Source organism: Anser brachyrhynchus, assembly GCF_964034855.1.
Source record: "Anser brachyrhynchus genome assembly, chromosome: 1".
Lineage (NCBI taxonomy): Eukaryota > Metazoa > Chordata > Aves > Anseriformes > Anatidae > Anser > Anser brachyrhynchus.
The window spans coordinates 193,665,141-193,691,136 of NC_137694.1; the positions used below are offsets into that span (position 1 = coordinate 193,665,141).

Here is a 25,996-nt window from a genome sequence, read left to right on the forward strand (position 1 = left end):
AAGTAAGCTTCACTGGAGCACTGTGCTCTCCTGCTTACTTTCTCATACTCATTTACAGCTGACGTGGGTGTTCCTGAACAGCATTAAACAGAGTAAGTACATGACAGGTGTGATTCTGGATGTTCTAACAATAGGTTTAAATTAATCTCCAGTCTCTCGCCTCGTTGCAGACATCTGCCTTCACAAATGCAAAATTCAGGGAGAAAAGTGTGACAAATGATCTACGCAGGGCTAGAGCCACACTGTACAACAAAGTAAACTAAAATCCTCCGAAAAAAACACAGAACAACCCCTTTGCCACCCTCCACTAAAGGAAAGATGATTCCAACTAAAAGGCATGGTATATTGAGTATGAAAGTTAAGGTGTTGGTAGTAGAGGGGAAGACCTGCAGGGGTGGCCTCTGTGAGGAGGGGCCAAACGCTGCACTGTGCTGGACACAGCCAGTCCCAGCTGTGTCTGCAACAGACACAATGCTGGACATGGCTGAGTCCAACACCAAAGCTGGTGGTGTCTCTGTGAGAGGGTATTTAACAAAGAGCAGAAAACCCCAGAGAGAGAAGGAACAGAAGAGGGAAAAACAAACACAGGGAACACCAAGGTCAGAAGCGAAGATGCTCCAAGGTGGGACACCCACGCTCCCGAAGGGACTGCAGCCCAGGAAGGACCCACACTGGAGCACACGAAGAGGAGAGCAAGAAGCGAGGAGCAGAGAAAGGAATCACTGTCCTGAACCCAACCTTATGAAGGAACCGAGTGTAACCTGCAATACCAATGGGGAGGAGAGGTGTCTGCAGTGACGAATGAAGTGAAGATAAATAAGGAGGGAGGTGTTTGAACTTAAGTGAGATTGGGAATGAAGATTAAAGGGGGAAGAAAAGAATTATATTTGCCTTCTGTTTCCCGATACCTGAATCTAACACAATTTATGTTAATCAATAATGAATTAAATTAAATTTCCCAAGTTGAGTCTGTTTTGCCAGTAACAGCACTTGGTAAGTGCTTTCCCTGGCTTTATTCTGTGCTATGAGTTGTTTCTGTGCTATGGGGTTGAATTGAGAATAATTCAGTGAAAAAAAAAAGGCATGAAGAAAGGATCAGTAAAGTTCAAAATTAGCCAATCTAGCTCCTCACCTGCTTTTAATAAAATAAAATCAGGCATACTTGAATGCTTTAGTTACTCTTGAATGTGCTCTGTGGCATGACTTGGTTGTGAAGAACAGAAATTTCTAGAAGTGATCCTTAAGCTGATTCAGCACTTTTCCCCAGAAGCCCTCTTTGTTAACCAGGACCTGATTGAACTCAACTTTGTGTGAAATTCTCTTAGAGACTTATAAAATTTTATAGCAGTGCTTCGTGCCCAGTCTGCATCTCTTTGGTGTGGTTTGGCCTACAGAAAATTTGCTTCTTGTAGATTTAGTAAGGCTGAAGGCTTCTAGGAGGTTGGGAGGGATGTTTGTGAAAAGATCTTCAAGTCTAGGTCCTCCAAGTAGTGACTGATCCAGCAGTTTATAGTAAATTTGAACTGCAGACAGTGCATACACGAGGCTAACATTTATCACCTGCTACAAAGACATCAAAACCAGTTTATATTTCAATTTTGAATATAGATTTCCAAATACATTCCCTTTCCGGACAGCTCCAGCAACATCACAAACTGCTGCCTTGCTGTTCTACCCTGGGATTTTCTGTGTGCTCCCCCAGATCAGCTGGCCAGGGAGCCTAGTTGTCCTTGCATTAACCAGTCCTGCATCTCTAACTCGCAGATGGCATCTTCTACACCTAGACTTAAAAAGTGGACTCTTTTAATGATTTCGACCCTGATTAGGTAGCCACCACCTTTTCATCCAGATTTTTCTACACTTTGTAAATAGCAAAGTGCAATATAAAAAATAAAGATGCATTACTGCAAAAACAAACCCACCCATATTACATCAAAAAGGCTGTGATGCAGAAATGGGCCCTCAGATACTGTCAGATCTGTCAAGAAAAGTATGGTGCTGCTCACTTGAAAAGGGCCTTTGCCCAGTGAGGATGCTTCCCAGGGAGGTAGATGACACCATTGAACAAATTGCCAACAGCATCCTGGCTTGCATAAGAAGCAGCGTGGCCAGCAGGTCTAAGGAGGTGATTGTCCCCCTGTACTCGGCTCTGGTGAGGCCGCACCTCGAGTACTGTGTTCACTTTTGGGCCCCTCGCTACAAGAAGGACATGGAGGTGCTCGAGAGAGTCCAGAGAAGGGCAACGAAGCTGGTGAGGGGTCTGGAGAACAAGTCTTACGAGGAGCAGCTGAGGGAGCTGGGGTTGTTCAGCCTGGAGAAGAGGAGGCTCAGGGGAGACCTCATCGCTCTCTATAGGTACCTTAAAGGAGGCTGTAAAGAGGTGGGGGTTGGTCTGTTCTCCCACGTGCCTGGTGACAGGACGAGGGGGAATGGGCTAAAGTTGCGGCAGGGGAGGTTTAGGTTGGATATTAGGAAGAACTTCTTTACTGAAAGGGTTGTTAGGCAGTGGAATGGGCTGCCCAGGGAAGTGGTTGAGTCCCCATCCCTGGAGGTCTTTAAAAGACATTCAGATGTAGCCCTTAGTGATATGGTTTAGTGTAGGACTTGTTAGTGTTAGGGCAGAGGTTGCACCAGATTATCTTGGAGGTCTCTTCCAACCTAGACGATTCTGTGATTCTGTGAGTTTTCTTATTCCTAGTTCTGTTTTCCTTGCAGTATAAATAAGGAGGTGTGAGTGAGCAAACAACTGTATGGCTGAGGCCAACCCACCACACAGTTAAAAACCAACAGATTACCCAAGTTACCAGTGTTACACAGCATCTTATATTAAGGTAACATATCCATCTGTTTGCAGCCTGCTGCCAGGCTTTTAAGTATAGCTGAACCACAACAAAAGAAAATACCCTAGTGACAACAAAGCAATCCAACAAAACAATTCAGGTTTAAATAAAGCTGCTTAACTTCACAAAAAGCTATTAAAAATGTCATCAGTACAATAATAGTGTTCTTAGGATTTATTTGTATTTCTGAACTATGAGATGAAAATCCAATTACTTGCTTCCTCTTGAAAAAAGCAGAACTCGAATTCCATTTTCAAAACAAAAGCTGTTTAACAATCTCTTTATTCTCATCAGTAGTCAGAAGTTAAAGAACAATTATTGATTTTCACGAATATACTCATGGATTATCTTTTCTAAAAAAGAACAAACTAAATGGAGCAGGACTATCTCCTCAGCCTCATCTCTTCCCAACTCTTCTGTCTATTGCTGTTGTGGTTGGTTACCTGAGAGTTTCTTTTCTAGTAGCAGAACTTCCAAAGAGATGAGTTACCTTAGGTGTACTTCAAACATGTAAGGGTGGATATTTCTTTTCTTAATACAAAGGAATGGGAATGTTAATAACCAGTTTGGGAAGATTAGCACTTAAGCACATTATGAGTAGGACACAAACACTTCATCTGCAACTTCTGAACCCATTATGGTGCCTAGGGACATGGTTTAGTGGGTGACATTGGTAGTAGGGGGACGGTTGGACCAGATGATCTTGGAGGTCTTTTCCAACCTCTGTGATTCTATGATAACATTTTAACAAATGTTTATCAGGGTTTACCCTGAGAATTCAATTATGCCTAACTGCAGAGTTAAATGGACTTACTTCATGATGAATGTGATTTGTCATGAATTCATCACAAACGTGCTGACTTCTAGCCACTAAGGTGACATACTAAAGCCAACTGTTTTGTTTCACAAATCCAGTATTTCCAAACTTTTGAGTTATGCAGAGCGAACATACCCAGGTATGTAAGATGCAAGGTCCTCTTTAACCAGCTGGCAGTTAATACTGGAGTCTCTTCCATGAGGATCGTGGGAGAGAAAGAGTTTAACAGATAAAATGTTGTTCTTCAAAACCTCTGTGAATTAATAACAAACATAGTTAGTACTAATCAATTACAGTAAACACCACTTATTCTTCTGGAGACACACCAAATGGTATGAAGCAACAGAATTTTGTGAAATTACATGTGATGTATAGAATAATTGAGCCATCAACAAGATAGAGAGGTTTAGCTTTGCACACATCCGTAAAATCAAGAGACAAAAAATTACAAGAAACCAACTGCTGCATGTGATTTCAAGTATTAGATAGGCTCCAAACCACTGTTCTATGGGTATTGAAAAATAGCTGCCTGCATATGAACGATAAATGGTATTGAGAGAAGTTCTACTAAGGCATACATATGTTAATCAAAATTTGTTTTGGGGGGTGGGGATGTTTTAGAGCAGCAGCGATCACATTCACAGCTACCAGTAAAGTCAGGAATTGTCGAGGGTTACTAGCATTTTGGAAACAAGCTCATCTTATAAACCAGGATATTTAAATCCTGTTACACCAGTGTGGCCCACAAGAAGAGGAGTAAGAGAACTTTCATCTGAGGTTGTGTCTTTTACACCTCCTTCAGTTAGTTCGTGTCTGGATGTGCTCACTCCAGGCTACCTGTCACAAGTATGGATATAAACATTTCAAAGATATAAAAGTACATGTTTCTATATATGAGTTCATTTAATAATACTTAAACAGAAACACACTCGTGATAACTTACCAACAATTGAACACACCATAAATTTATCTTCAGTCATTTCTTTAAATCTTCTTGTGGCTTCTCTGTTCCACTCGTCTGCTGCTTTGTAAGGCTCAATGTAAGCCAGCCTACACTTGATTGCCTGAAGAACAACTCAAATTACCCATTTGCCATCACATTTCAATACCATCCCATTAGAGTAAAATCAAACAACGCCTTGATTTTGGACCCATGCAGGACAGCATGACCTTGGATTCTGGTTCCGCTTTGCTAACGTTTGATCAGACTTAAGACCCATGTGGTCCCCCAACCCTGTAGCCTGCAGACGGACATAAAGCTCAAACTCAGAAACAGTCTTGCTGAAATAGAGCTTACTTCTCCTTGCCTCCCTTTATGGTTAGGCATAGAATTGGCTGCCAAGAACAACAAAGGTTATTATAGAGAGGTGAAAAGGAAAACTTTAATCCTGTTTTGCTTAACTTAATGTAGTGACACATACTTAAAACATTTAAGCTCAATGTGACTACACCATTGTAGAAATCTGAAGGATTTTACAGAGACACAAGAATACCACAGAACCTATGTCAGAAAACTTCCAGATTTTGAAAAGGTATTATATGATGACAGAAAAAGACACAGGAAATCTGACTAAGTCATTTTGTTTAAAAGAATTCTTCTTTAGCATCTTTACTTCAAAAGCTGGTGGCTATACTATAGCTCAATTTTAAGTTAATTAACTGTGACTATTACAATTTCTTCCTTCTTGTTTATTGCACCAAAAGAGTAGTAACACAGGCAGGGAAAAAAAAAGCGAAAGGAAATAAAGATAATGGAAATAAGCACGTTTGGGAGATATTCTTAGGATACAGGCAGTCAGGAATAAGAAAATAAGACTGACTGACAGGTTAAATAACTATTAGATGAGAAGGGCTGTGGATGCCAAAACCAACGCTACTTTAACACTGCTCATTCCAGTTTTGGCACTATTTCTGCAGCACCGAAGTCCATTAAACTGTGTGTGCAAACTGCATTAACGGGCTTCTCCTGTAACAGCCTAATTCAAATCTCTCGTAACAACCAATTCACACTTTTAGGTCAATACAATATGCGATCAGGTATTAAGAGTTAACAGTGCTTACGTGCAACAGGACAGACCTGCACAAGCAGCCTCACTTCTGATACTCCTACCCTCTGAATCCTTCATTTTGCAGTGTTGCTTTCATTCATGTTTCAAAGAATTTTAAATCCTTATTTTTTTTAATTGAAGAGATATGAAACCAAAACAACACCTAAGCAAATGCAGGCCTGTGCATCCTTCTACTACTTGTCTTAAACCTAACAGTGATAGGAAGTATTTCTTAAAGTTCCTGCAACTGCAAAAGCATTTTGCCATTTTCACAATGTTTCCTCTCCTTTGCTGTCATTATAGAACAGCTGAATTATTTCTGCTGAAACTCTTCCCAGAAACATCTGTTCAAAATACAAACAGCTAAATCCTGTTTTTTGTAAAAGATGCCGGCCAACGTTAGTTCCAAAAGTCACCACTTCCGTTGCCTAGAACAGGCTATAAAAGCCTATCAACTCATCAAGTTTTAAAGCTTAGTTCTGGTTGTCAATCCTAATTTTTCTATCTGATGAACAGTAGAAGTTTTTTTTTTTAAACTTATGTGCATTTTTCATTTGACAGAAATATTCTCCCATCCATTTTTTTCCTTGCCAAAAAGGGGAACTCCTACAAGATGAAAAGTTTAGAAAATACCAAACTTCAAGTGCCTTAAAACAAAGATACAGTTCTATTAGATTACTGTTTGAAAATATTACAATGTGAAAATTAATTATGCTTTCTATGATGGAGTAGAAGTACTTGATAAACATACACACTTACATACACACCCTGACCCAAGGTAATACTGGATTTCAACTGACACTGAAATAACTTAAAAAGACACACCAAAATAAGTTTATAATCTATGTGCAAAAACCATTTAACGTATCACATCATAAACCCATCTGCAAAAGAACTTAATTGACATTTCATTTACTTGATAATGTTAACAATTCTGTATTTCCCCTTCCATCCATCTGCATTCTATGTATTTTCAGTAGTTAGTTTGAGCAGTAACTAACTTACCTTTTCTGGAAAGCTGAGAATCTCATCTTCTGCTTTGCATATGTCTTTAAGAGTTACATTAGCAACGCTGCCAAAGTCAACGTATTTGACCACAACTTCTTGTGAATGTGGCAGCCCTTCAAGAAAAACAACCCAGGGATAAAATCTGCAAGTTACTACAAACAAAAAGGAGTATCAAATCCAAGCTAAAGCATCAGAACTTCAAAGCAAAGTCCACATTTACACTCTATTAAAAATACCACATTTTCACATAATCTACAAGCTAATGAAATTTATTTATTTTTTAATGTAAGAGTCAGCTCTTTTCAATTCCTGAATTAAGTTTAACATTCTGAACCTGACACATCTCATCATTTTAAGAGATGCTGGCATATTAACGACATGCCAAGCAGACATGTAAGCAAGTACACATCCAGGCACATTAAATACACTCCACTGCCCATACAGGCATCTTAAGAGTCTCCCTCTGCCTCCAATACCTTGGCGATTACTACAGGAATTATTATCCCACACTAATTACAATCAGAGTTGGATATAATAGACCAATCTGTAGGTCAAACTGTAATGTGAAATATTAAAATATGTAATAGAATTTCAATACCAAAAATTACTGGTACCGTTTCTTTTCTGACAACTGACATGAAGCACAGAGTAAGAAAAAATACAGCAAGCATTAGCAGTACTGAAATTATGAACCTAGCTGTTAGGATGACTGCCTAATAGATATAACGGTTGTTTTTTTATTCTTTATTCACATCCAATGGGTGACTGATCAAGCGGCACATCTGATTTTGCTACTTAGCATTACAGCAAAAGAACCAGTATTTCACCTGTCATTTGTGCTCTGTACCAATTCCCATCTTTGTGTTTTGCAATACAGGGTTGGCCTTCAACCGGGCAGACAATTTGCAAGTCTTTGCTATCCTGATGTTTGTCTCTCTCTTTATTTTTCTTTGGAAAAGCTAAAGTATCCAGGCTATCTACCTAAATTAAGAACAACAAAACATTCTGTAATACGTACAGATCAGAATTCTTAATTTTTTTGCAGTATTTTTGTTCTTTTAAAGGACGCTTTTTCTGGCAGTGTCTTTTCTACTCCTTTCCCCCATACTGAACAGTAGTTATGAACACACCAAATGAATTAAAGACCCTAATGATTATTGACTATTGCCCTGCTCAGTCACTATTCTTAACCCCAAACCACCACACACCTACATGGAAATTAACCATGTAAGTAAACCGTCATAAAATTTGATGGCATTCCAGAAATTCCTGCATTTAATTAGGATTAATCTATAATTCTAACAGCTAATCTAGTATGTTAATTCCAGGAATCCTGTAATTACTGTATTTATTATTATTATAATCCTAAAATTACTATGAAACATCAGAAAATAATGGAAATTGTAACTTATTTGATGTGTACTCCAAGTAGCTCAACGTAAAAATATCTGTAGAGTTTTATTTGAACAGACCTCATTTCTAAACTTACCAATTGCAGATAGAAATCACTCGGACTATTTATGTGACAAACTACAACAAAGACTTCTTTTTCTTCTGGTATCTGAGGTGGTTTATACTGCAAGACCGTATTATTTTCTAAGTGATTAGGAAGACGTGACTTAAACCTAAGGCACAAAAAGAGTTTGAATAACTTTTGTCAAAGTTAACTGAGAAGGAAGACTTAGATTCTATGTCAATTTTACTACGAAAAATGCAGAAAAACTTCTCGAAAGTAACTTGTTCCACATCCATCTGAATAGCTTGAACTTTCCTTCTCACAGTTTACACAGCCAATTCTAATTCCTCCTCCAACAAATGTAACACAGTAATAAGATATATGCCAGCTGTATAATAATAATATAGTAAGATATATGCCAGCCTAAAAGTATTTTGTTATTTGGGAAACAGAAACGTACTTTTAAATTGTCCTCTCTCTACCCCCCAAAAAGATAAGTCCACTACACTGACAAAACATTTTTAGATCTCCTTTCCATCACTTATGAGAGGAAAACAATTACCAGAGGAATGCAGATGCAGCAGAAGTCATCTCCCACTGATCACCACAACTAGTTATGCTCATATATAAACAAACACCTTTCTGCGTGCAGCAGTACGAACTCTCATTTCCTACTTACTAAACACCAAAGCACTCACTGTTCTTCTCTATCTCCTGCCTCTTTCGCTGGTCCCTTCAAAGCACCCCCTTCTGTCCCAATGCCAACATCAAGCTCCCCCTTATACCCACCCTACCGTGACCAGCCTGGCTGTCACTGCCTCCCAGGCAAATCAAAGATACAAGGCTGATGTTAGCATGCTTTTCTCTCGGCGGGGGACGCTCAATGACACGGGGGTAAAAGGAGAAACCATTATTCTCGAACTTCTACAGAAATTTAGATTTGATCATTTTCTAAAATAAAGTTCATTGTCCAATTAAAGTTCTGATTGGAGAAAATGAACGTGCCATGGTGTTTAGTAGTGAAGACAGAAAAAGGGCATCAACAGATATTGCTGAACATCACACATTAACACATTCAACACCGCAAAAACAACTTGCTCAATAAGCTTCACTTTGTAAGTATTATTCCATTATCATTTATGTCCTAAGAGCATAGACCAGATGACACTTACCTTGCCAAGTCTAAGAAAACTAACGCATCCTTGAGAGATGCAGGCATGTCATTGCTTATGTTATTATATGGAGGTTTTTTCAAATCCACGATGAGAACACCATCCTCTTCTCTATATGTGGTCATTAAAACAACTTTATTATTTACCATTCCTAAAAATTTTGTCTTTGCTTCCTCTCCCCAACCTTCACTCTGTTAGAAAGAAAAAAAAAGTGCTGAAGATGTCTGAGAGTCAAAGACAACAGAAGCAAGGAAGTGAGCACGGATGCACCTGAACAGAAGCGCATTCAGTATTTCCTAAGAGTACAGATTGTTTAGTTCATATCCTGGACAGCACAAGATAATATTCTTTTATGATAGGCTGATAAATCTTTTAACTGTGTAAAACTGAGTCAAAATGGGATTTAAACTTGAAATATATGAGCGTAAACCCAGAGACTTTTTAGAGGCAGGCTGCTGTAAGTTTGTTTCCAACTAAAGCAACGCAAACCATCTTTTAATAGATATACATATTTTAAAATATACTCTGCAGCAGTAAGTTTTATTCTGTTTATACTGGATTAAGATCATTGTACATTATGCACTGAAATTCTTTAATATACATCTTAAAATGAATAAAATTCTCCTGAAGTAGCAGAAACAGCTTCTACTTACTGCATTTTTGGGAACAATATCTTTCAGTGAACACTGGACTGCTAAAGGAGGAACAGCTGCAAGTTCTGCCTCAATATTCTCATCTGGCTTCCTTACAAACAAGCAAATGTCATCAGGTTCAATAGTTTGCAAAGGAGCAGGTTCAGGTTGTTCAGCAGCATCATACCTATTGCCAGTAAGGAAAAAAAAAGTAGCACTAGCTTAAAAGCAATGCAAAAAAAAAGTGAATAAAAAGGAAAAACAAAAACCAAACACACAAAACAATCAAAAATCAAACTTAAAGAGGCCATTACTGCAGTGATTGGCATTAATGGCTGAGGTTTTTTTTTTTTTTAAAAAAAATGCCTTTTTTTTTTTTTTAAATTTTTAAGCATTCAGGACTCACATTACCTTTCTGCAGTGGAAGTCTAAATCAAACATACTACCACATGAGGGTTTGTACATTTGTGTACCTGCATGCCCTCCCACTTTCCCTACAGATACTAGTGTCACTTGCATATCTGGTTATCAGCCTGTATGAAGCATGTTTGCTGACTGAGGATTTGTTTCTTAACAGAGAACCTCGTAAGTACCAACACTCAAAGGGTTACTGCAGGGGAACAACTCTTTGTGAACATACCTTGAGAAAACTAAAGCTTCCGAACTCCCCAAATCAATCAGGAATACTTCCATCACTGCCACATCACAAACTGTGTATCTTATTGGATCAGAAGGTTTCTCTTCTTTTTTACTTTTTACAGGGATTAGTTTAGTGATAGTTCCACGGCACCACATTCTAGTTTCCTTACTCTTAATAAAAATTTGAACACCTACATGGGAGCAAATAAAAAGCCTAAATTAAGAATTAAGAGGTATTTTGCACTGTATTATTATAGTTCTGCCTAACGTTCTATTCTCGTCCATCTTCCACACAGGTAGTAAGATCAGTGCAGCTAAAACGAATACACAAAAACATTAATAATCTTGTCCTGATACCTGCCAGAAGTTCTCTCCTCATTCATTTACACAAGTTCTGTGCATCTAGGAGACAGTTGGCTTGTATTGAGGAATCGTTTCTGGTAAGCCTTCTATACCTTTTACTAAAATGCCATTAAAGTCTAGTTGAGTTACAAATAGTTCTATCGAAGTCACATAAAAAACCTGCATGAAGAAAGCCTACCCCCGAACACCAAAACATTCAAAAACATACCTATTTCACAAGTTCCCTACTTCTGCATAATATCCCCAAGCTCAATTTCATCTCCAAAATTTGAAAAAAACACTATAATAAAACCACTAATACATCCCAAGGTAATTTTTGATTCTGCTCTCTCTTCAGGATTGTAACATACTTTTTATCACTTTTCTGAACACCTTCTAGAAATCAGTAACATTGTCAACATGTAAAGCAGAACATTTTTAAGTTACTTAGCCATGTATTCTTGTTTTGTCTTTCATTTTATTTGCAAAATGGTTTCTATCCAGTCAGTGAACTGTAAACAAAACCATCTATCTACCAGAAGTGGCATGCTGCTTGCAAAGGAGACAGCAAGTTTACTGAAGTAATGAAAGAACAAGTCTGTTCGTTACAATCAGTATTCTAAAAAAGACCATAACAGTTAAACATCACCTAACGCTGGAAGACATCAACATTTACAGCCAGGTATTCCTGCTGTTAGTTTATACACTGAATTTGCTAAGGTCAAGAAGTGAAGAAACTTTTTTTCTGTGTTTCCATAATTTTCATTTGTAAGATTTAATACAAGTCTACTTTACAAAACAGTTTTAACTGTAGATTCCAGAATACACGGAAATATTTCCCTTGGTAAAGGAATGGTAAAGGAAAAAAAGAAATAGAGAAAGACGACCTTACTAAAGAAGGCATACTACAGGACGGTGTTTTAAACTACCTCACACATTTAGAAATAACTGATTTACCTAGTTCCAAAACATCTGAAGGCAAGAGATAGGAACTTTTACTACAACAGAAGTTACTCAATTTCTCCTCCAAAAAAATACGTTCTTTCCTCTGCGAGTATCGATGAATATAGAAGCAGCATGGATTTACAACATGGCTTACAAACACTAGTTCTGTTGAACCTGAAGAAGACAAAAGAAAAGATCATTTATTGTCCAAGTGACTCCAACAGACACTATTAGACATGTGATTACAGTTATGTTGCACTCATGGTAACACATTTCATTATATCAGACAGCTTTCAATATTAGTCTGCTCGCACTTGTTTCGAATGAGTTACAGATTTGCCTCCTGATTAAGTCTGCTCTTTTTAATGAGTAAGAACTACCTCCCTTGAGCCACCCTGCAAAACTGAAGGCTGTCTCACTACTTACAAAGCGGTCTCCTGAATTTATGGAGGTAATTCAGAGTATTTATTCCCTCTATTTAACAGAGAAGTACAACACTTGTAGAAAGTAAGCTGGAAAGCCTAATATACCTACTTCTGAGAACAGAAATCCTAAGTGCTTCTGTACAGCAATTCAGTGTTACTGCATGAGTCTCTAGCTTGTCCCAAGTAGACCAGGAAAAGCATGTATTACGCTACTTCACTAGATCACTGATAAAGCTTTGAATTGTGCTTTCCATAATCCATAAAGCTCTAGAACACTTATTTTAGCATATTACTAATAAAACTGATCATGGCAAACAGTTCTGTGATAATTTCAACTCTGGGATCTGATTTTCATAGCGTATTCATGACAGAGGCCCTAACTCAAGAGCCTGGAAAGGCTCAGATATAACTGATGTTTACTTGATGTTTCTCCACAAAAATTCTTTGCAGTGGAATGAAGTGGCAGCGAACTCTACAGTTCAACTTCATGAAGTGCGTTAGAATTGCTCTATGACGTACTTCCACAGAAATTGTTATGAACTCAAACTACTTGTATCTACTACTACTTTGTCAAGTCTCTTACAAAGTAGCCCGTGAATGTACCAGTTACTTGAGAGGCAAGTTACTTGATGGGGCAGGAGTGTATTTTATGATTCTGAGATATAAAGGAACACAAAAATATGCATTCCTCTCCTGCTTTTTCCTCTATCAACAAGCTTCTTGTTTTTCTTCCCCAATACTGTCATCTCTACTTACTTTTTCCCCACTCAATTAACAGTTCAAAGCACTACACAAACCGTGCCTACAAAATCTGTGAATGAAGTAAATGTACAAAACAGTACTTTGAGGAAGTAAGTTATCTGTTCACTCAATTTCAAATACTGAAGGTACACTGTGAGAGAACAAGACAACAGTCCAAAATTCAGTATATAAATTGGTCCCATTGTTCACATGATGCACTGATGCCACCACATCAAGGATCTCAAGGATCTACCATGTGCTGAGACACTGCCAATATCGAGTTTCTGAAAGTTGCTTGGGACTTTGTGTATTGTATCTTCCAATTAAGTCATTCTAGAAGAAACGTCAAAAGTTGGTATAGTCTTCAGCTTGGCAAGGAGAGCTGATCAGGGAGCATTTCTGCCAAGTGAAGCTGCTAGCACTGTTAACATCATCTGTATAAGCACCTCCCAAACTACTCCGAACTGGAAGGAATTCACGAGCCTCATTACCGCTCCTACACATGAACAAGTATGTGTTAACTAGACTAGATGAGAATCTGTTTCTGCACACTCCTTATCTCAGTTAGAACACTAACAGATGTGTCCAACTCTGCAGGTGATTCCAGTGCTTTGTGCCACTGCTTAGAGAATGGGTTCCTTCTAAGTTAAACCATTTACCAGACAGGAAAAGTCACTAACCAGGTTTGTGTTCAGAACGTGTTTTCTTCTTGGAAAGTTTCTTCCTCTGTTCATTGTGGTGTTCTGGGGGAAGCTCTGTTTATTGTTTTAGAAGAAAAGTTTAATCAATTAGATTAGGTGATTTGTACATATGCAGTAAAGCAGCAAGCACAGCACAGAGGTTATACATATTGTAGTAAGGCACTGCAGAGTGATAAAAACTTCCTAACGCTTGTACCCATCATGCTACTACACAGTACTGGTTTGCATCACATGCTGATCATTCAAGTTCTGCTGAGAACTTTGGGGTTATACATGCCTGGGAATACAAGCTGAAGGACACCAGCTCATTGCAAGGACAGCCCAGCCCTGCACATAAGGGCTTTACCAATGGAATAGCCAAAAAGTAGACATGAGGGGAGAACAAGGGTAATGCTGGCATCCCTGCCCCTCCAACTTATCCTTGAAATCCTTCCCAACACCTGTTATACCTGTTATCAGAGTTAACTATTACTTAACTGACTCCAGGGATGCCTGGATTAGCAGGTAAAAAGTTCCTTTACCAAATATTGTGAATAACAGTAGTATGGCTTAATTAATGATTGGTCACTTCACTGCACCCACACATCTGAAAAGGCTCAGGCATTTAATGGATATGAATAAATATTTAACCTTGTAATTCCATACTTTGTGTCCTAGCTCTTCTGGGGTTGGCACAGACCAGCTGTGAATTTGTGACCATTTTGTGTGTAACCATTTCCATATGTGATGTCCACACCTGATGTGACTGAAACCGATGTAGATGTAGGGGCTACGTATAAATGGGCAGTCCACACACTTAAAGCCAATGTTACAAAACTATCATTAAGACAACTGAAGACACATTACTTGGATTACATTGCTCCTTGAAAGAATTTTGACAGTTTTGTGAAGTCCACTAGCATTCTGGAATATGCTATTTTAGACAGCTGTGCCAAGGCCTGAAGTTTACCCCACCCTGAACCCACCATAGGCTACCACAAGTACTCCTACGTATCATCCCCACCTTCTCCAAGGATCCACCACAGATCATTAAACCCAGGGATTTTCTCAACATGTTTGTGGAGTAACAAGAAAAAGAACATGCTGAAGTCAACCACGTTAATTACAGATGAATCTGTTCACAAGAACACAGGAAACAAGAACTCATGATTGACTGGCCATCTGCACACTCCACTGTGAGAGCGCATCTGTCTTTTACATCAGGTTAGAGGCTTTCTGCCTTTGCAGCATTAACAATATTCTATTTACTCTACAAAAATGGAGATGAATGTGCAGACGTCCTCCTGGAAGACTCCAACAGCATCCATTTACACCAAAGCAGGCATCCCCTCAGCCATTTAAATTATCTGGCAGTTCTCATATTTGAGAATCAGCAATGGTATATGGTGCTCCTACAGATGTGCACAGAGCTCCAGGAATGATACTTTACCCAGTTACAAGCAGCTGGGAAGACCACTGATGTCACTTAACTTGTCTCCTCTCAGTAGCCTCATGTCACTGCTGGTGGCTGTTTCTCCCAATTGTTTAATGTTACAGCCTTTCAATGTTTACATGACCTTTAAATGAACTTACCATGTACCTTAGCCTTTTGAATATGTGCATAAGTAGGTGAAGACTTCCTTGCAAGCTGAAGGAATTTACCATTGCATCTCAACTGCTTAGAGAAGAAACCTTAAAACTGAGCTCAGGGAGAAGCCTGTCACTCCTAAATGCAGTGTGACAGAAGTGCCTGAGGAATGAGTACTTTCATAAGAAACCCTCTGGGCATACTCTGAAGCATGAAAAGCTGCATTTATCTACAGCCCCATATTTGGTACCTGATCTAAAAGTTTTCATCTACCACCTCATCTGCCCTTGCAATGACATCACTTGAGCAACAACATGGCACATACTAAAATCCTTAGTGCTGAGTGACAGGAGCACCTGTGATTCCTGACAGCCTGAATTTATCCTGAATTCAAGGCAGTGTGAATACAGAAGAGCAAGCTTCATGATTTCTGTTGTTTCAGAGAGTACTGAACCTGCTAACACAGGCAGCAACTCCTTTATTCTTAGGAAATAGATACTAGGATCTGAAGACTAATATTCCTTTACAAACATGGGAGGAATTAATAACACTGAACAAGAACATAAAGGAGATCTCCATTATCCCAACTCCCAACTTCTGTCACGTTCTTTCAGCTTTGCTAGCATTATTCCTATGGACAGAGAAGTTGCCATCAGCTCAGACTGGGTGACTATTTAAGTCCAGGTCCTGTAGAGAGGCCAGATCTTTCACTCACACAGCACACAGAGAAGACTCCTGAAAAAACTACCAACACCTGTTAAACAGAGGCTCAAGTTTACAATTAAGTGCTATAGTGCACCAAAGAAACCAGTATTATTCAGTACTAAACAGTTCAGAAGAGCTTTAGGAGGTTAACATCCAGCCCCAAATACTAAATGTAGCTGGCTTAGCTAGAGTAGCCTCTAGGAACAAACCCTTCCCTGTCCTTAGACGAAGAACAAGGTTGTTTTGTCAGTGAGAATAACAAAACATCCTTATCACGAGATGGAAAGCAGTCACATCTTTGTTCTTTTCAGTCCATGAAAAAGCATCCAGCAATCAGACTGATCCACTACAAACACTATCAATTTTCCTGAAGATCAGCCATCAGAATAACTGTTTTCCACTTGTGATGTTTTCTGCTCAACTGAATTATGAGCTCAACTGAAATATGACTCAATACTATTGAACTACAGTCCGTTTTCCCATAAGCACTCTGAGACCATTCAGAATCCCAATCCTCACTCAACAGCCTACAGACTCTCAGTCCCTAAATTAGTACAAACGTAATTGCTACTAAATGTGATACAAATCTATACCATCAAGTTTTTTTCCCCAACAAAGCTTCAGGCCCCTCCCACTTCAACTGGGAACCATTTGAAAATGCTCTCTGGGTACCCAACCAGCTCTGAACCCACTTAAGTTTCAGTTAGTACCACAACAGCAGGTGCACTAAAGGAGTGAGATCCACCACCAGGTAGGAATGAAGCCTTTCTATCTTGTTCCAGGCAGAAATCTGTCTGATGGGACTTTTTCCTCACAAAAACACGTGAGGACTGATGTTCACCCAAGATCTTGGAAAAGTTTGTTATTTCTTCAGACTTCTGTGAGTAAGAAGAGTATGTTACCAGTTCCCTGGGTTACTCCTTTATTTCAAAACAGGTATGGCAGGAGCTGTCTAGTACTCTGGTACCTCAGCCCTTCTCAAAGCCAGCCACTGTTGGTTCTGAAGTTGCTTTATCCACTTTAATAAACTGAAGACTTAGTGGGAAGCTTTGATTTTCACTACAACTCTTGGAACTTATTTTTGTACCCACTCTAATGAGAGGAGTAACATATCTTACAGCTGCACTAGTCACTGTCCACCCCCCATAGTCATTTTTTTCCTATGACCTAGGTGTTATTTCCATGTTCCAAGTTATTCCTAATACCTTCTGCCCTGCCACTAAGCACCTCCTGGACTTTAGCTTGGAGCACTTTGAAGGACTCATTCCAGTGTATCACTCTCAGTACTGCAGGGTCCAAAACTGGGCACAGCACTCCAGATTCAGCCTTGTTGAGCACCTACCAGAGGGGCAGTATCCCTGGCTGGACCTGTTAGCTGTACTCTTACTAACACAGTCCAGACAAAACCTTGTAAGTTGAAGAGCTTAACTCTTGTTGTCAGTTAAGGTATGACAATGCCTTCAAAAGATTCAAAAGCCCAGGGAACTGCCAGAACAGCACCTTCCAGGAGATAATGACCAACACTGAAGGGGACTAATGATTAAGAGAGTCAAAGAAACTTTCTACCTGCCTGGATGGTATGATTTGTGTCTGAAAAAGCTTGAGGAATTTTTCCCTAAGGCAAGCTGAACAGACAAACGTACTACAGTAGTTCAAAGGAAGATAAAGTAAAACACAGTCACTAAAAGTGAAGTAAAATAACTACACTAAAAGTAAAATCAGTCACTAAACAGCTTGCACTGAGCTAACTACAAGCACAATTGATGAATAACATCATGCTTGACGTCTGAACATTGTAAGCAGCAGGTATTCAAAAAACTTACTTTCCAGGTCATCTTCAACTATTTCTTCTATGATGACATCCGGGCTGGACAGACAGTTGGGTAGAGCAGGAATGTTCTGATGAGGTACCACAGCAAGTGATTCTTGTACTTGCACATTTTTCACTGCTTTGTGAACACCAGGTTTATTTGCCCGAGCCTTTATTTTACTTTCTCTGCAAGGTGGTGGAATCATATTGTCTACAGAGAGCTGAGTATCACAACTTGATATTTCTTTTTTGTCACCAGGGCTAAAAGCATGCTGTCCATTATCATCACTGTATTTGAGAAAAGGTTTATTTTGAGACACATTAATCCAGTCTGTTTTCAGAGAAGCACACAAGTCAAACGAGAGGTTTTATTAAGAAAATATCACTATGTTCTGAAAACATCTCAAAGGCTGGTTGAAATAAATCTGTATTATGTAGTTTTTCAATATCAAGACAGCAGAACAGTAACAGGATTTCTGGAACCTAGAAAGAATTGGCAAAAGAACTGGTACACATTCTTGGGCACAGCTGAGTACACAGAAGAGTTGTCCCTGCTTAAGTGATCAGACAGCACAGGTATAGACAAAGTATTTGAAAAACATCAGTAGTGTGATATACACTCATGTTAAGAAACAAGACATGCTAGATGTCTTACTACTGATAGTTACAGTCAGTGAATCTTTTTAAGATAGCAGTGCTGACCAGAAGAGCCTTCACAACAACTCCATTCCATTTCTCAAGTTTTTGTCTAAGACAACAGGAAAAAAAATAAAGGAAAAGGACAAATAAGAAAGCAATTATAACTTTAGAAGTTAGTTTTTTCTTGTTCATCTGATGTCACTTGTTTTGGCGTACATGCTCAATATTTAGATTATGAAGCTGAAATATGATGAAAAATACTGAAGTTTATTGATTTGAGATTTACACTTTCATGAACCAATTTTCATATGCTGAAGTGATAAACATTTCTATTACCTATCAATGCCAAAGCTGAAAAAAACACAGCATAAAAACTAGGAAATATAGTTGAGTGAAAAACAAAACTGAAATGCTGACACAAGCATTTAACAAAACTGTTTTGGTTCTTTACACAAAAACTAATAAGCATGAACTTTTTAAAAATTTAGTCTCCAGTATTTAACTGTTAAGAAAAGCTGAATTACTGTACCTATCCTCTGAAGAAAATACTTACTATCCTGATGCTCCCCATTCAATCTTCCCCAGATTCTTTAAAAAAGATGTGATCTCTTCAGTGTTCAGGAGAAATCTCGAGAGAAGAAACATTACAAATACCTGTATCACTGATGGTTTGATATACATGGTGTTTTTCAGCACAAAATTCACGTATGACGTAGAGGAGTAAAAGAAGAGATTGATTAGCTACTGTAATTTCACTCTTCCACTTCTATGAATGGATTATTTGGTTGCTTGTTTATTTTCAGATTCACACTTGGAGAAACTCTCCTGCCTCTTGCTCTACTTCTCATGCAGAGAGTGGTCCTACATTACTTACCAAGTTTCCACATCTATACAACCTACCATGAGTTTCTTCTTAGATACTGGTGTCCCAAGAAGATACTTAGATACTTGTGTCCTTGTTGAACGTAAGAAATTGTTTCATTTAAAAAAAAGAATTAAACCAACATTTTCCCCACTTCCTAGTTGGGAGCGTGTTTAGAAGTTGCACAAGTCTGTCAGAAATATATTTAATGCATGTGGTTGTTTACATAGCAAATTTTATGTGCTTTCTCCTGATGGCTCAGATGAAGGCAATCACGCCCTTTCAGCAGTATGTTTGTACACACCTGAACTAGCAGTTTCAGAACTATGTAAGCCAAGGAGCTTGATTAATACCACTTAACTGTTAACCAGACAGCTTTTATAATTAAAATAACCAGTGCACCCATTCATCTGCCAATATACCTCCCACTCCAGTCATTTACCTTGGAGATGTTTTTTCCTTCAAACTACTCACTCTTGAGAGCTCAGCATCAACTGGCAACTTCAAATCATGAATAACCTGAAATTAAGGAGTGAAGTCTTAGCCTGCAATATACAGAGAATTATGCAGGTGCCTATTAACTATAATATGACAGTCTGAATGTGACATTTTTAGTTCTACCAAAGAGTTTACTCATTAACAGCCAAGAGCCTAACCAACTGTTAGTCTTATATAGTCGGTTATGTCTCCCTGCACTGCTAAGGCTTTAACAGTTTGGGATTTTGGAGCCATAGCATGTGACTAGAAGCAGGAGTTGGAATTTCCTTTTACATGAACAGCCACTGGGAAGGTAAATTCTAAACAAAAAAGTGGGCCTATGGAAGGGCAGTGGTGGGTGCCAGCCTCTAGAGTTCACACTGAGCAAACAATACATGAAGAAAGGAGTGATTAGAATCCCTTCCTGGGTCCGATGGGAGAGACCAAGTTTCTTCACATGGAAAGCAAGAAGTGACTGCAGCAAACTTGAATTTAAAAATCAAACTGCTTGCAAAAATGGCTGGTGACCAATTATTTTTCTTAACACAAGGACTACAAAGATTCCAAATCAAACAGCCAGGTGACAAAGTGACAGAGGGAACAATTCTATATACACCTCATTTCAAGTACTAGAGCACGGAACAAGCTGCCACTCCATATGCAAACACATTAAGTACAAATGTATACACATACACAATAAAAACCCTTAACCTTTAAATGCCCAGGTTCTTAGACTTCAAGTACCTTCTCCTCTGCTGAAATAAAGGAAACCTCACTGGCTGGAGCTTTGGTCTGATACAGTACAGCAGGTATCGTGTTCCTACAAGCAGAGGCTACAACGGGGAAGAAGCATAGAAGTAGAGGCCTGTACCAGGAGAGCAGACTGAACTCTGGTGTAGTTAATTCAATGTGAAGGCTGGAGAACTTTACAATGGGAAGATTTGTGTCTGAAATTTTGATAACACTATCCCTTCACTGAACAGTACTGGCTTCGTTTCCTGTCATCCCCCTCCATTTGCCATTGCCAACATCAAGCTCTTTGAGACCAGGCCCACCTTTTTCATTTCAAGTGAGTCACAAGCCTGATTTGTGACCAAGGCCAAATTTAGACTGGCAGTGCATGTGCAGAGGTGGGTTGGTAGAGTACACCACTGTAAGAACTTCAATATTCAAGTCAAACTAAAAACAGATCATGAAAGCTTTCAATACAAATACGAATTTGTTCTTCACAAAAATTTCACAGTAACTACCTGATCCAGATCGCAGTAGGTTCTTACGGAAGGTGTAATTTTTAATTCCCTTGCTATCCTAATGGCACCAATCAAGCCTTTTTTCTTCTCTTCAATTAACTGCTTAGCTTTTGCAACATCAGCACTGTAGTTGTTGATGCTCTTCACTAATTCTGCATGCAGTTTCCTTTTCCTGTATTAAAAACATTATTTTTCAGAATTTAGTAAGCACTCAGCAGTGCTGTTTCCAACGTTGACTGTGAAGTACAATTGCCACTTATACAACAATACAAACTGGATGCATCTCACAGAAATACCATTATCCTCACAGCAAGGAGCAGACAGCACAGAAACGTAATATAAAAATCAGGGGAAGCAAAACACTGAGTTCACAGCCACAAGCCCTCTTCTTTGAAGGAACTTTGTTTAAAAACACGTGTCCAATGAAGCCTACAGATACCTCCATACACATCCAGCTGATAATCACAGAATCTCCTGAGTTGGAGGGGACGAGGATCATCAAGTCCAACTCCTAAAAAACCTGATGAACTGAACAGTTGGATTAGAAGATCAGATGCCCCTTGCAGAGGCTGTTCTGTACTACTAAGCTTTGCAACAGACATGCACTGCTCTAAGTACATATGATGTATAAAAACCTGAAGACAAATATTCTTTAAAAGAATCGTTGGGTTTTTATCAACTTGAACATTTGCAGAAAGCCTTTTTTCTTTAAGTTTTTCTCATTAAACTGATCATTCCCCTAATGGCATTATCACCCCCACCCCTCAAGCTATTTCAGGAAAAAAGTCGTTAATGCTATTCTGAAATTTTCTTTTAAAGCAGAAGCTGAACATACTACTGTTTTCCAACCACACAAACTGGCTTCAAGAACTAGATACCACTGTGAAACAGCAGAAATACCGCATAAAAATTAAATACAGGTATTATCAAGTACTGTAATGAGAAAATTCTGAAATATTTTATCTGAAGAACTTGCCCATTGCTCCTATAGCACAGGTGAGAATATTACCTTGACAGGAGAGAAGTTACAAGCTCATCAAATTTTCTATCTGCAGTTTCTGCAACTTTGTCTCCTTCCTGCTTCACTTGCAATTCAAAGCATTTCAGCATCTATTCCATTCAGTATAGAGTAAACATGTTTATTCACGATTCTCACTTTTTAGAACTCAGAACAAAACAGAACAGAACCAGCGAACAGTCAGACAGTGATGAACACTCCCAACACAAGGAATTAACACTGCAGTGTGCTGTGATTGGTACAAAGGAAAACAGGCCAATTAGAGGATCATTATATAAGTACAGTGGAAGAATAGTTATAAATCATTAATCATTTCGTTTTAACTTCTAGTCAGCTTGCACTGTCTGGATCTTCATGGCCACTGAAGTCTTCAGATGCAACAGGCAAGAAACAGAAACCAGAACACAAGTTCTGCCTGACCACCAAGCAGCACTCCCGTGCTGGGCAGGTGACGGAGCCCTGGCACAGGCTGCCCAGAGAGGCTGTGGGGTCTCCTCCTTGGGGATCTCCAAAAGCCGCCTGGACGTGGTCCTGGGCAGCCTGCTCTGGGTGTCCCTGCTTGGGCAGGGGTGGCACCAGGTGACCTCCAGAGATCCCTGCCAACCCCAGCCATCCTGTGATCTTGGACCCACTGCCTCACTTGCTTTCTGACATTCTAATGCAGCACCACACACAGGTAGTTAACAAGCTAAGACTCCTACTGTTTGAACTCACTGAGCACCTAGACAATAAAGTAAGATTCTTACTCCAGCTAAGCATCAGTTTTCTGTTGCTATAGCTACATCTAATGAGACTGTAGGGAAAAAAATCTCAGTAATACAACTGCTTTGGCAATACTCAGCCTTTGCTGAAAAGCTGTTGGAAGCTGCAAATGCAGGAGTTGTTAGAGCTGCTGAAATTCAACGCTTTTACAAGATGCAGTTAGTATCTGAAGCAGGTACTTAACATAACTTTGCTTAACTGGCAGATCAGCCACTGCAACAAGTTAGAAAGGGAATGGGAAACAGGTTTTAGTGACTCTCCATGCCACACAGAATGATTTTAAGTTTTTGGATCACTGAACACCTCTATGCCCGTTTATCTCAGAATACATACAAAATGTAAGGAAGTGGTAGACAGAAATGCAAGCTCTTCCACAACACCTTTTCTACCTTTAAATCCAAAACTAAGCAAAGGAAAAAAAAAACTTAGCTGCCAAAGCAAAAGCAAGTGTCAATTTCACCCTGCTCTGAGGGAACACAAGCTCAGTACTCAAAGTTCTGCTTAGATGTAGTTATGCCTAATGTACAGGTGGACAGAGTAACTTCAAGTTATGAACAGACTCAAGTAATCCACACAGTCCAGAGTTTAGTGCTGCATATTCACAGAAATAGTTCAAACAACTGAAATACACAAGACATGTTTAAACATGCTCTTAGTGCCTTTAACAGTACATTTGTTTGAGTACGCAAGACAAAAAGCTTTAATCAAGGCTAGCACGTAACATTTCAGGATTTCAATATATTTTCACCCACCTCATCTGCATCTTGTAGATGGCTGAGATTACAAATACCTATCCACAAAGCTTCATCAATGCCTTCCAGAGCTTTGTTTTCCTAGGGAAAAGAAAAGTAAGTTGATTGAATGACTAGAACATAGGCTATACTCAGTTGCAATTTTAATAGATTTGAGGTAGGTGACCCTGGTGACCTTTGTATGGCTCTGACTAGCTCTACAGCTGCAAATGGGCATGAAGTAGCTTGTAAGCCTAATTCAGGTAAGCCTACAACATTACACAGTATTTGACTGATTCTGCATTGTATTTTGCTAAATACATGCAAGATATTTTGTGTATGCATGCAAATAAGAGAATCAAAGAAAGCATTAAGATGGAAAACCAAGACAAAGTTCCAAATAAAAAGCAAAGAAAGCATGCAGGACAGAAGAAAGGAAATATTGCAGCTTAGAGAGAAGTCCTACATCTAGGAATTTTACTTCAGAAAAAAATAAGAACAGCAGGGAACTCTAATAAGCTCACAGCATAATGCTGATGCAAGAGACAGTGAAATACTCTGGTATGAACTGAGATAGAAGCAAATAGAAGTATGTTCTTCCACCACTGGTATTACTGAAGCTGGTGTTAAGAGTACCGGTAAGAGTGCTGTTAAAAGTATCGGTAGGAGTGCTGGCATTTCGCTAACTGATCGTCAGTTGAGGACACCTCAAAGAGTCAGGGCTGGTGCTGGTGAAGTCTGTGACTACTGGGAAACCCATTCCCATTGGACATCTGTTAGGTTGCCTTTTGGCAAACACCTTCCATTTCTAAAGGGTTCCTCATCAGTTAAGGAGAACAAATACAAGCTAGAGAAGAGTTAGAGCTCAAGTTTGAAAACCTGGAACAGTTCTGTCTCTGATCAAACAATCATAGGTGGATAAAAGTGCTGCCTCAGCATGATCTGGAGTTTATTGAAGATGCTTGTTGCTACCTTCATCTCTGGAAGAGATGCACAACTAATGGAGCTGGTCACCTCAGATCAATGTCTCCTCTTCAAGAGGAGATAAAGAACAGAAAACCCTCTAAGAGTTATTCCTAGCACAGTTAACCTCCAAGTCACAAGTTCCTACACCACCCAATCTCACTCCATTTTGGTAAGATACAAGGAGATCTAGGTTAAAACACATGGAGTAACATGTAACCCTATCTACTTCATGGTTATTATGGTCAATAACAATAAATATCCTTTTAAAACACAGGTATTCTCATTCAGTGATCTAAGAAGTGATCCTGCCAGACTTTGAAATCACCAGCCACAAATAAAGTACTCCAGAGAAAAAAAATGGAAAAAGAAAAGGAAGCAGCAGCTCATCAAGGTTAGACTGATCTCAGTGGAAGTTATTTTTCCATCCTTTGAATTCATGATATGGACACCATTCATCCTCAACTTTTTCAAACATAGACAGCTTCTGTTCACGGAAGTTCAACTACCATCAAAAGACTGCTTATGACCTCAAACTTGATATACTCTGAAGATGACTTCAGATGATTTGCTTTAGTATTTTGTTAACATAACATATTGAAGTTTAAGATAACATGATTCAGGTTTATTTCTGATCCTTTTCCCAAAAATGTTCAGAAAAGAACCATTTTCAAACTTTAACAGGCACTGTAACAAAAACTGTATTAGGAAACAAGACAAGCATATGCATTTAAGATACTTTCAAGATAACCATACAAGAAAGTCTACATGCAAGAACATGGGACCGGCAGAGGATGTACCATTAATTTCCATTTTTTGTCACTCTAAAATATGCAACAAGTTAGCTTATTTTTTGCCTGGAACTTCACAAACCTTTTTCAGGAAGATCATGTTAGAAAACCTAACAGAATGTTTTCAGAGATCCATTTGTCCCATCACATTGCCTTGATAAACCACTAGACTGCTTTAAGGATGCCCTGCAGTTGTCTTCTATTTGAAAAGAAAGCCCCGAAGTCAAATACTGTGAAGCCTTTTTTTAAATTAAGTTCAAAAAACCTAATAGCACAGCCAGCTGAACACGGTCTTCCTCAGCTACAACCTAGTTTGGTGTGAACAGCATTTTAACTAAAATAAATGAACTTCAGTCAAATTATTTTGTTAACACCATAGTTGTACATCAAACCCATGACAGGATGGAACAATAGCACTTAACAGTTAAGGTTGCGGGTTTGTTTTAGTAAGTGCAGTATTAACTATGCTTACAAAAGAGTGGCAATATAAAGAAATTCAACATTAACACACCATGTCTGCTGATGGAGCTCCACCTGGTTTACAGTCTAGCCCACTATTTGAGGAAATCAGGCACTGAACATTTTTGTCTTCGGTGTTGGAACTGGAGGGCCTGCAAAACAGAACTTTAAGGAAAAACCTACTCACATTAAATAA

The 25,996-nt window shown here is 38.9% G+C and overlaps 1 protein-coding gene across 8 annotated transcripts in view; it reads right to left on the reverse strand.

The window, feature by feature from the left end:
- The window catches only part of RNF17 (ring finger protein 17), a 49,515-nt gene that overhangs the window by 19,280 nt on the left and 4,239 nt on the right, over positions 1–25,996 (reverse strand). For 5 of the 8 annotated variants that reach the window (XM_080589503.1, XM_080589499.1, XM_080589500.1 and 2 more), the window contains 17 exons: positions 25,853–25,952; positions 23,609–23,689; positions 22,086–22,186; positions 21,077–21,248; positions 19,792–19,868; positions 19,041–19,115; positions 17,862–18,136; positions 13,746–13,820; positions 11,912–12,073; positions 10,614–10,803; positions 9,995–10,160; positions 9,342–9,532; positions 8,203–8,338; positions 7,541–7,694; positions 6,711–6,865; positions 4,601–4,721; positions 3,793–3,910 (listed from right to left, as the gene is read on the reverse strand). In XM_080589503.1, coding sequence (XP_080445629.1) covers positions 3,793–3,910; positions 4,601–4,721; positions 6,711–6,865; positions 7,541–7,694; positions 8,203–8,338; positions 9,342–9,532; positions 9,995–10,160; positions 10,614–10,803; positions 11,912–12,073; positions 13,746–13,820; positions 17,862–18,136; positions 19,041–19,115; positions 19,792–19,868; positions 21,077–21,248; positions 22,086–22,186; positions 23,609–23,689; positions 25,853–25,952 — 2,349 coding nt within the window. The remainder of the gene's footprint in view (positions 1–3,792; positions 3,911–4,600; positions 4,722–6,710; positions 6,866–7,540; positions 7,695–8,202; positions 8,339–9,341; positions 9,533–9,994; positions 10,161–10,613; positions 10,804–11,911; positions 12,074–13,745; positions 13,821–17,861; positions 18,137–19,040; positions 19,116–19,791; positions 19,869–21,076; positions 21,249–22,085; positions 22,187–23,608; positions 23,690–25,852; positions 25,953–25,996) is intronic. The other 3 variants (XM_080589501.1, XM_080589502.1, XM_080589506.1) reach the window with 3 other exon arrangements.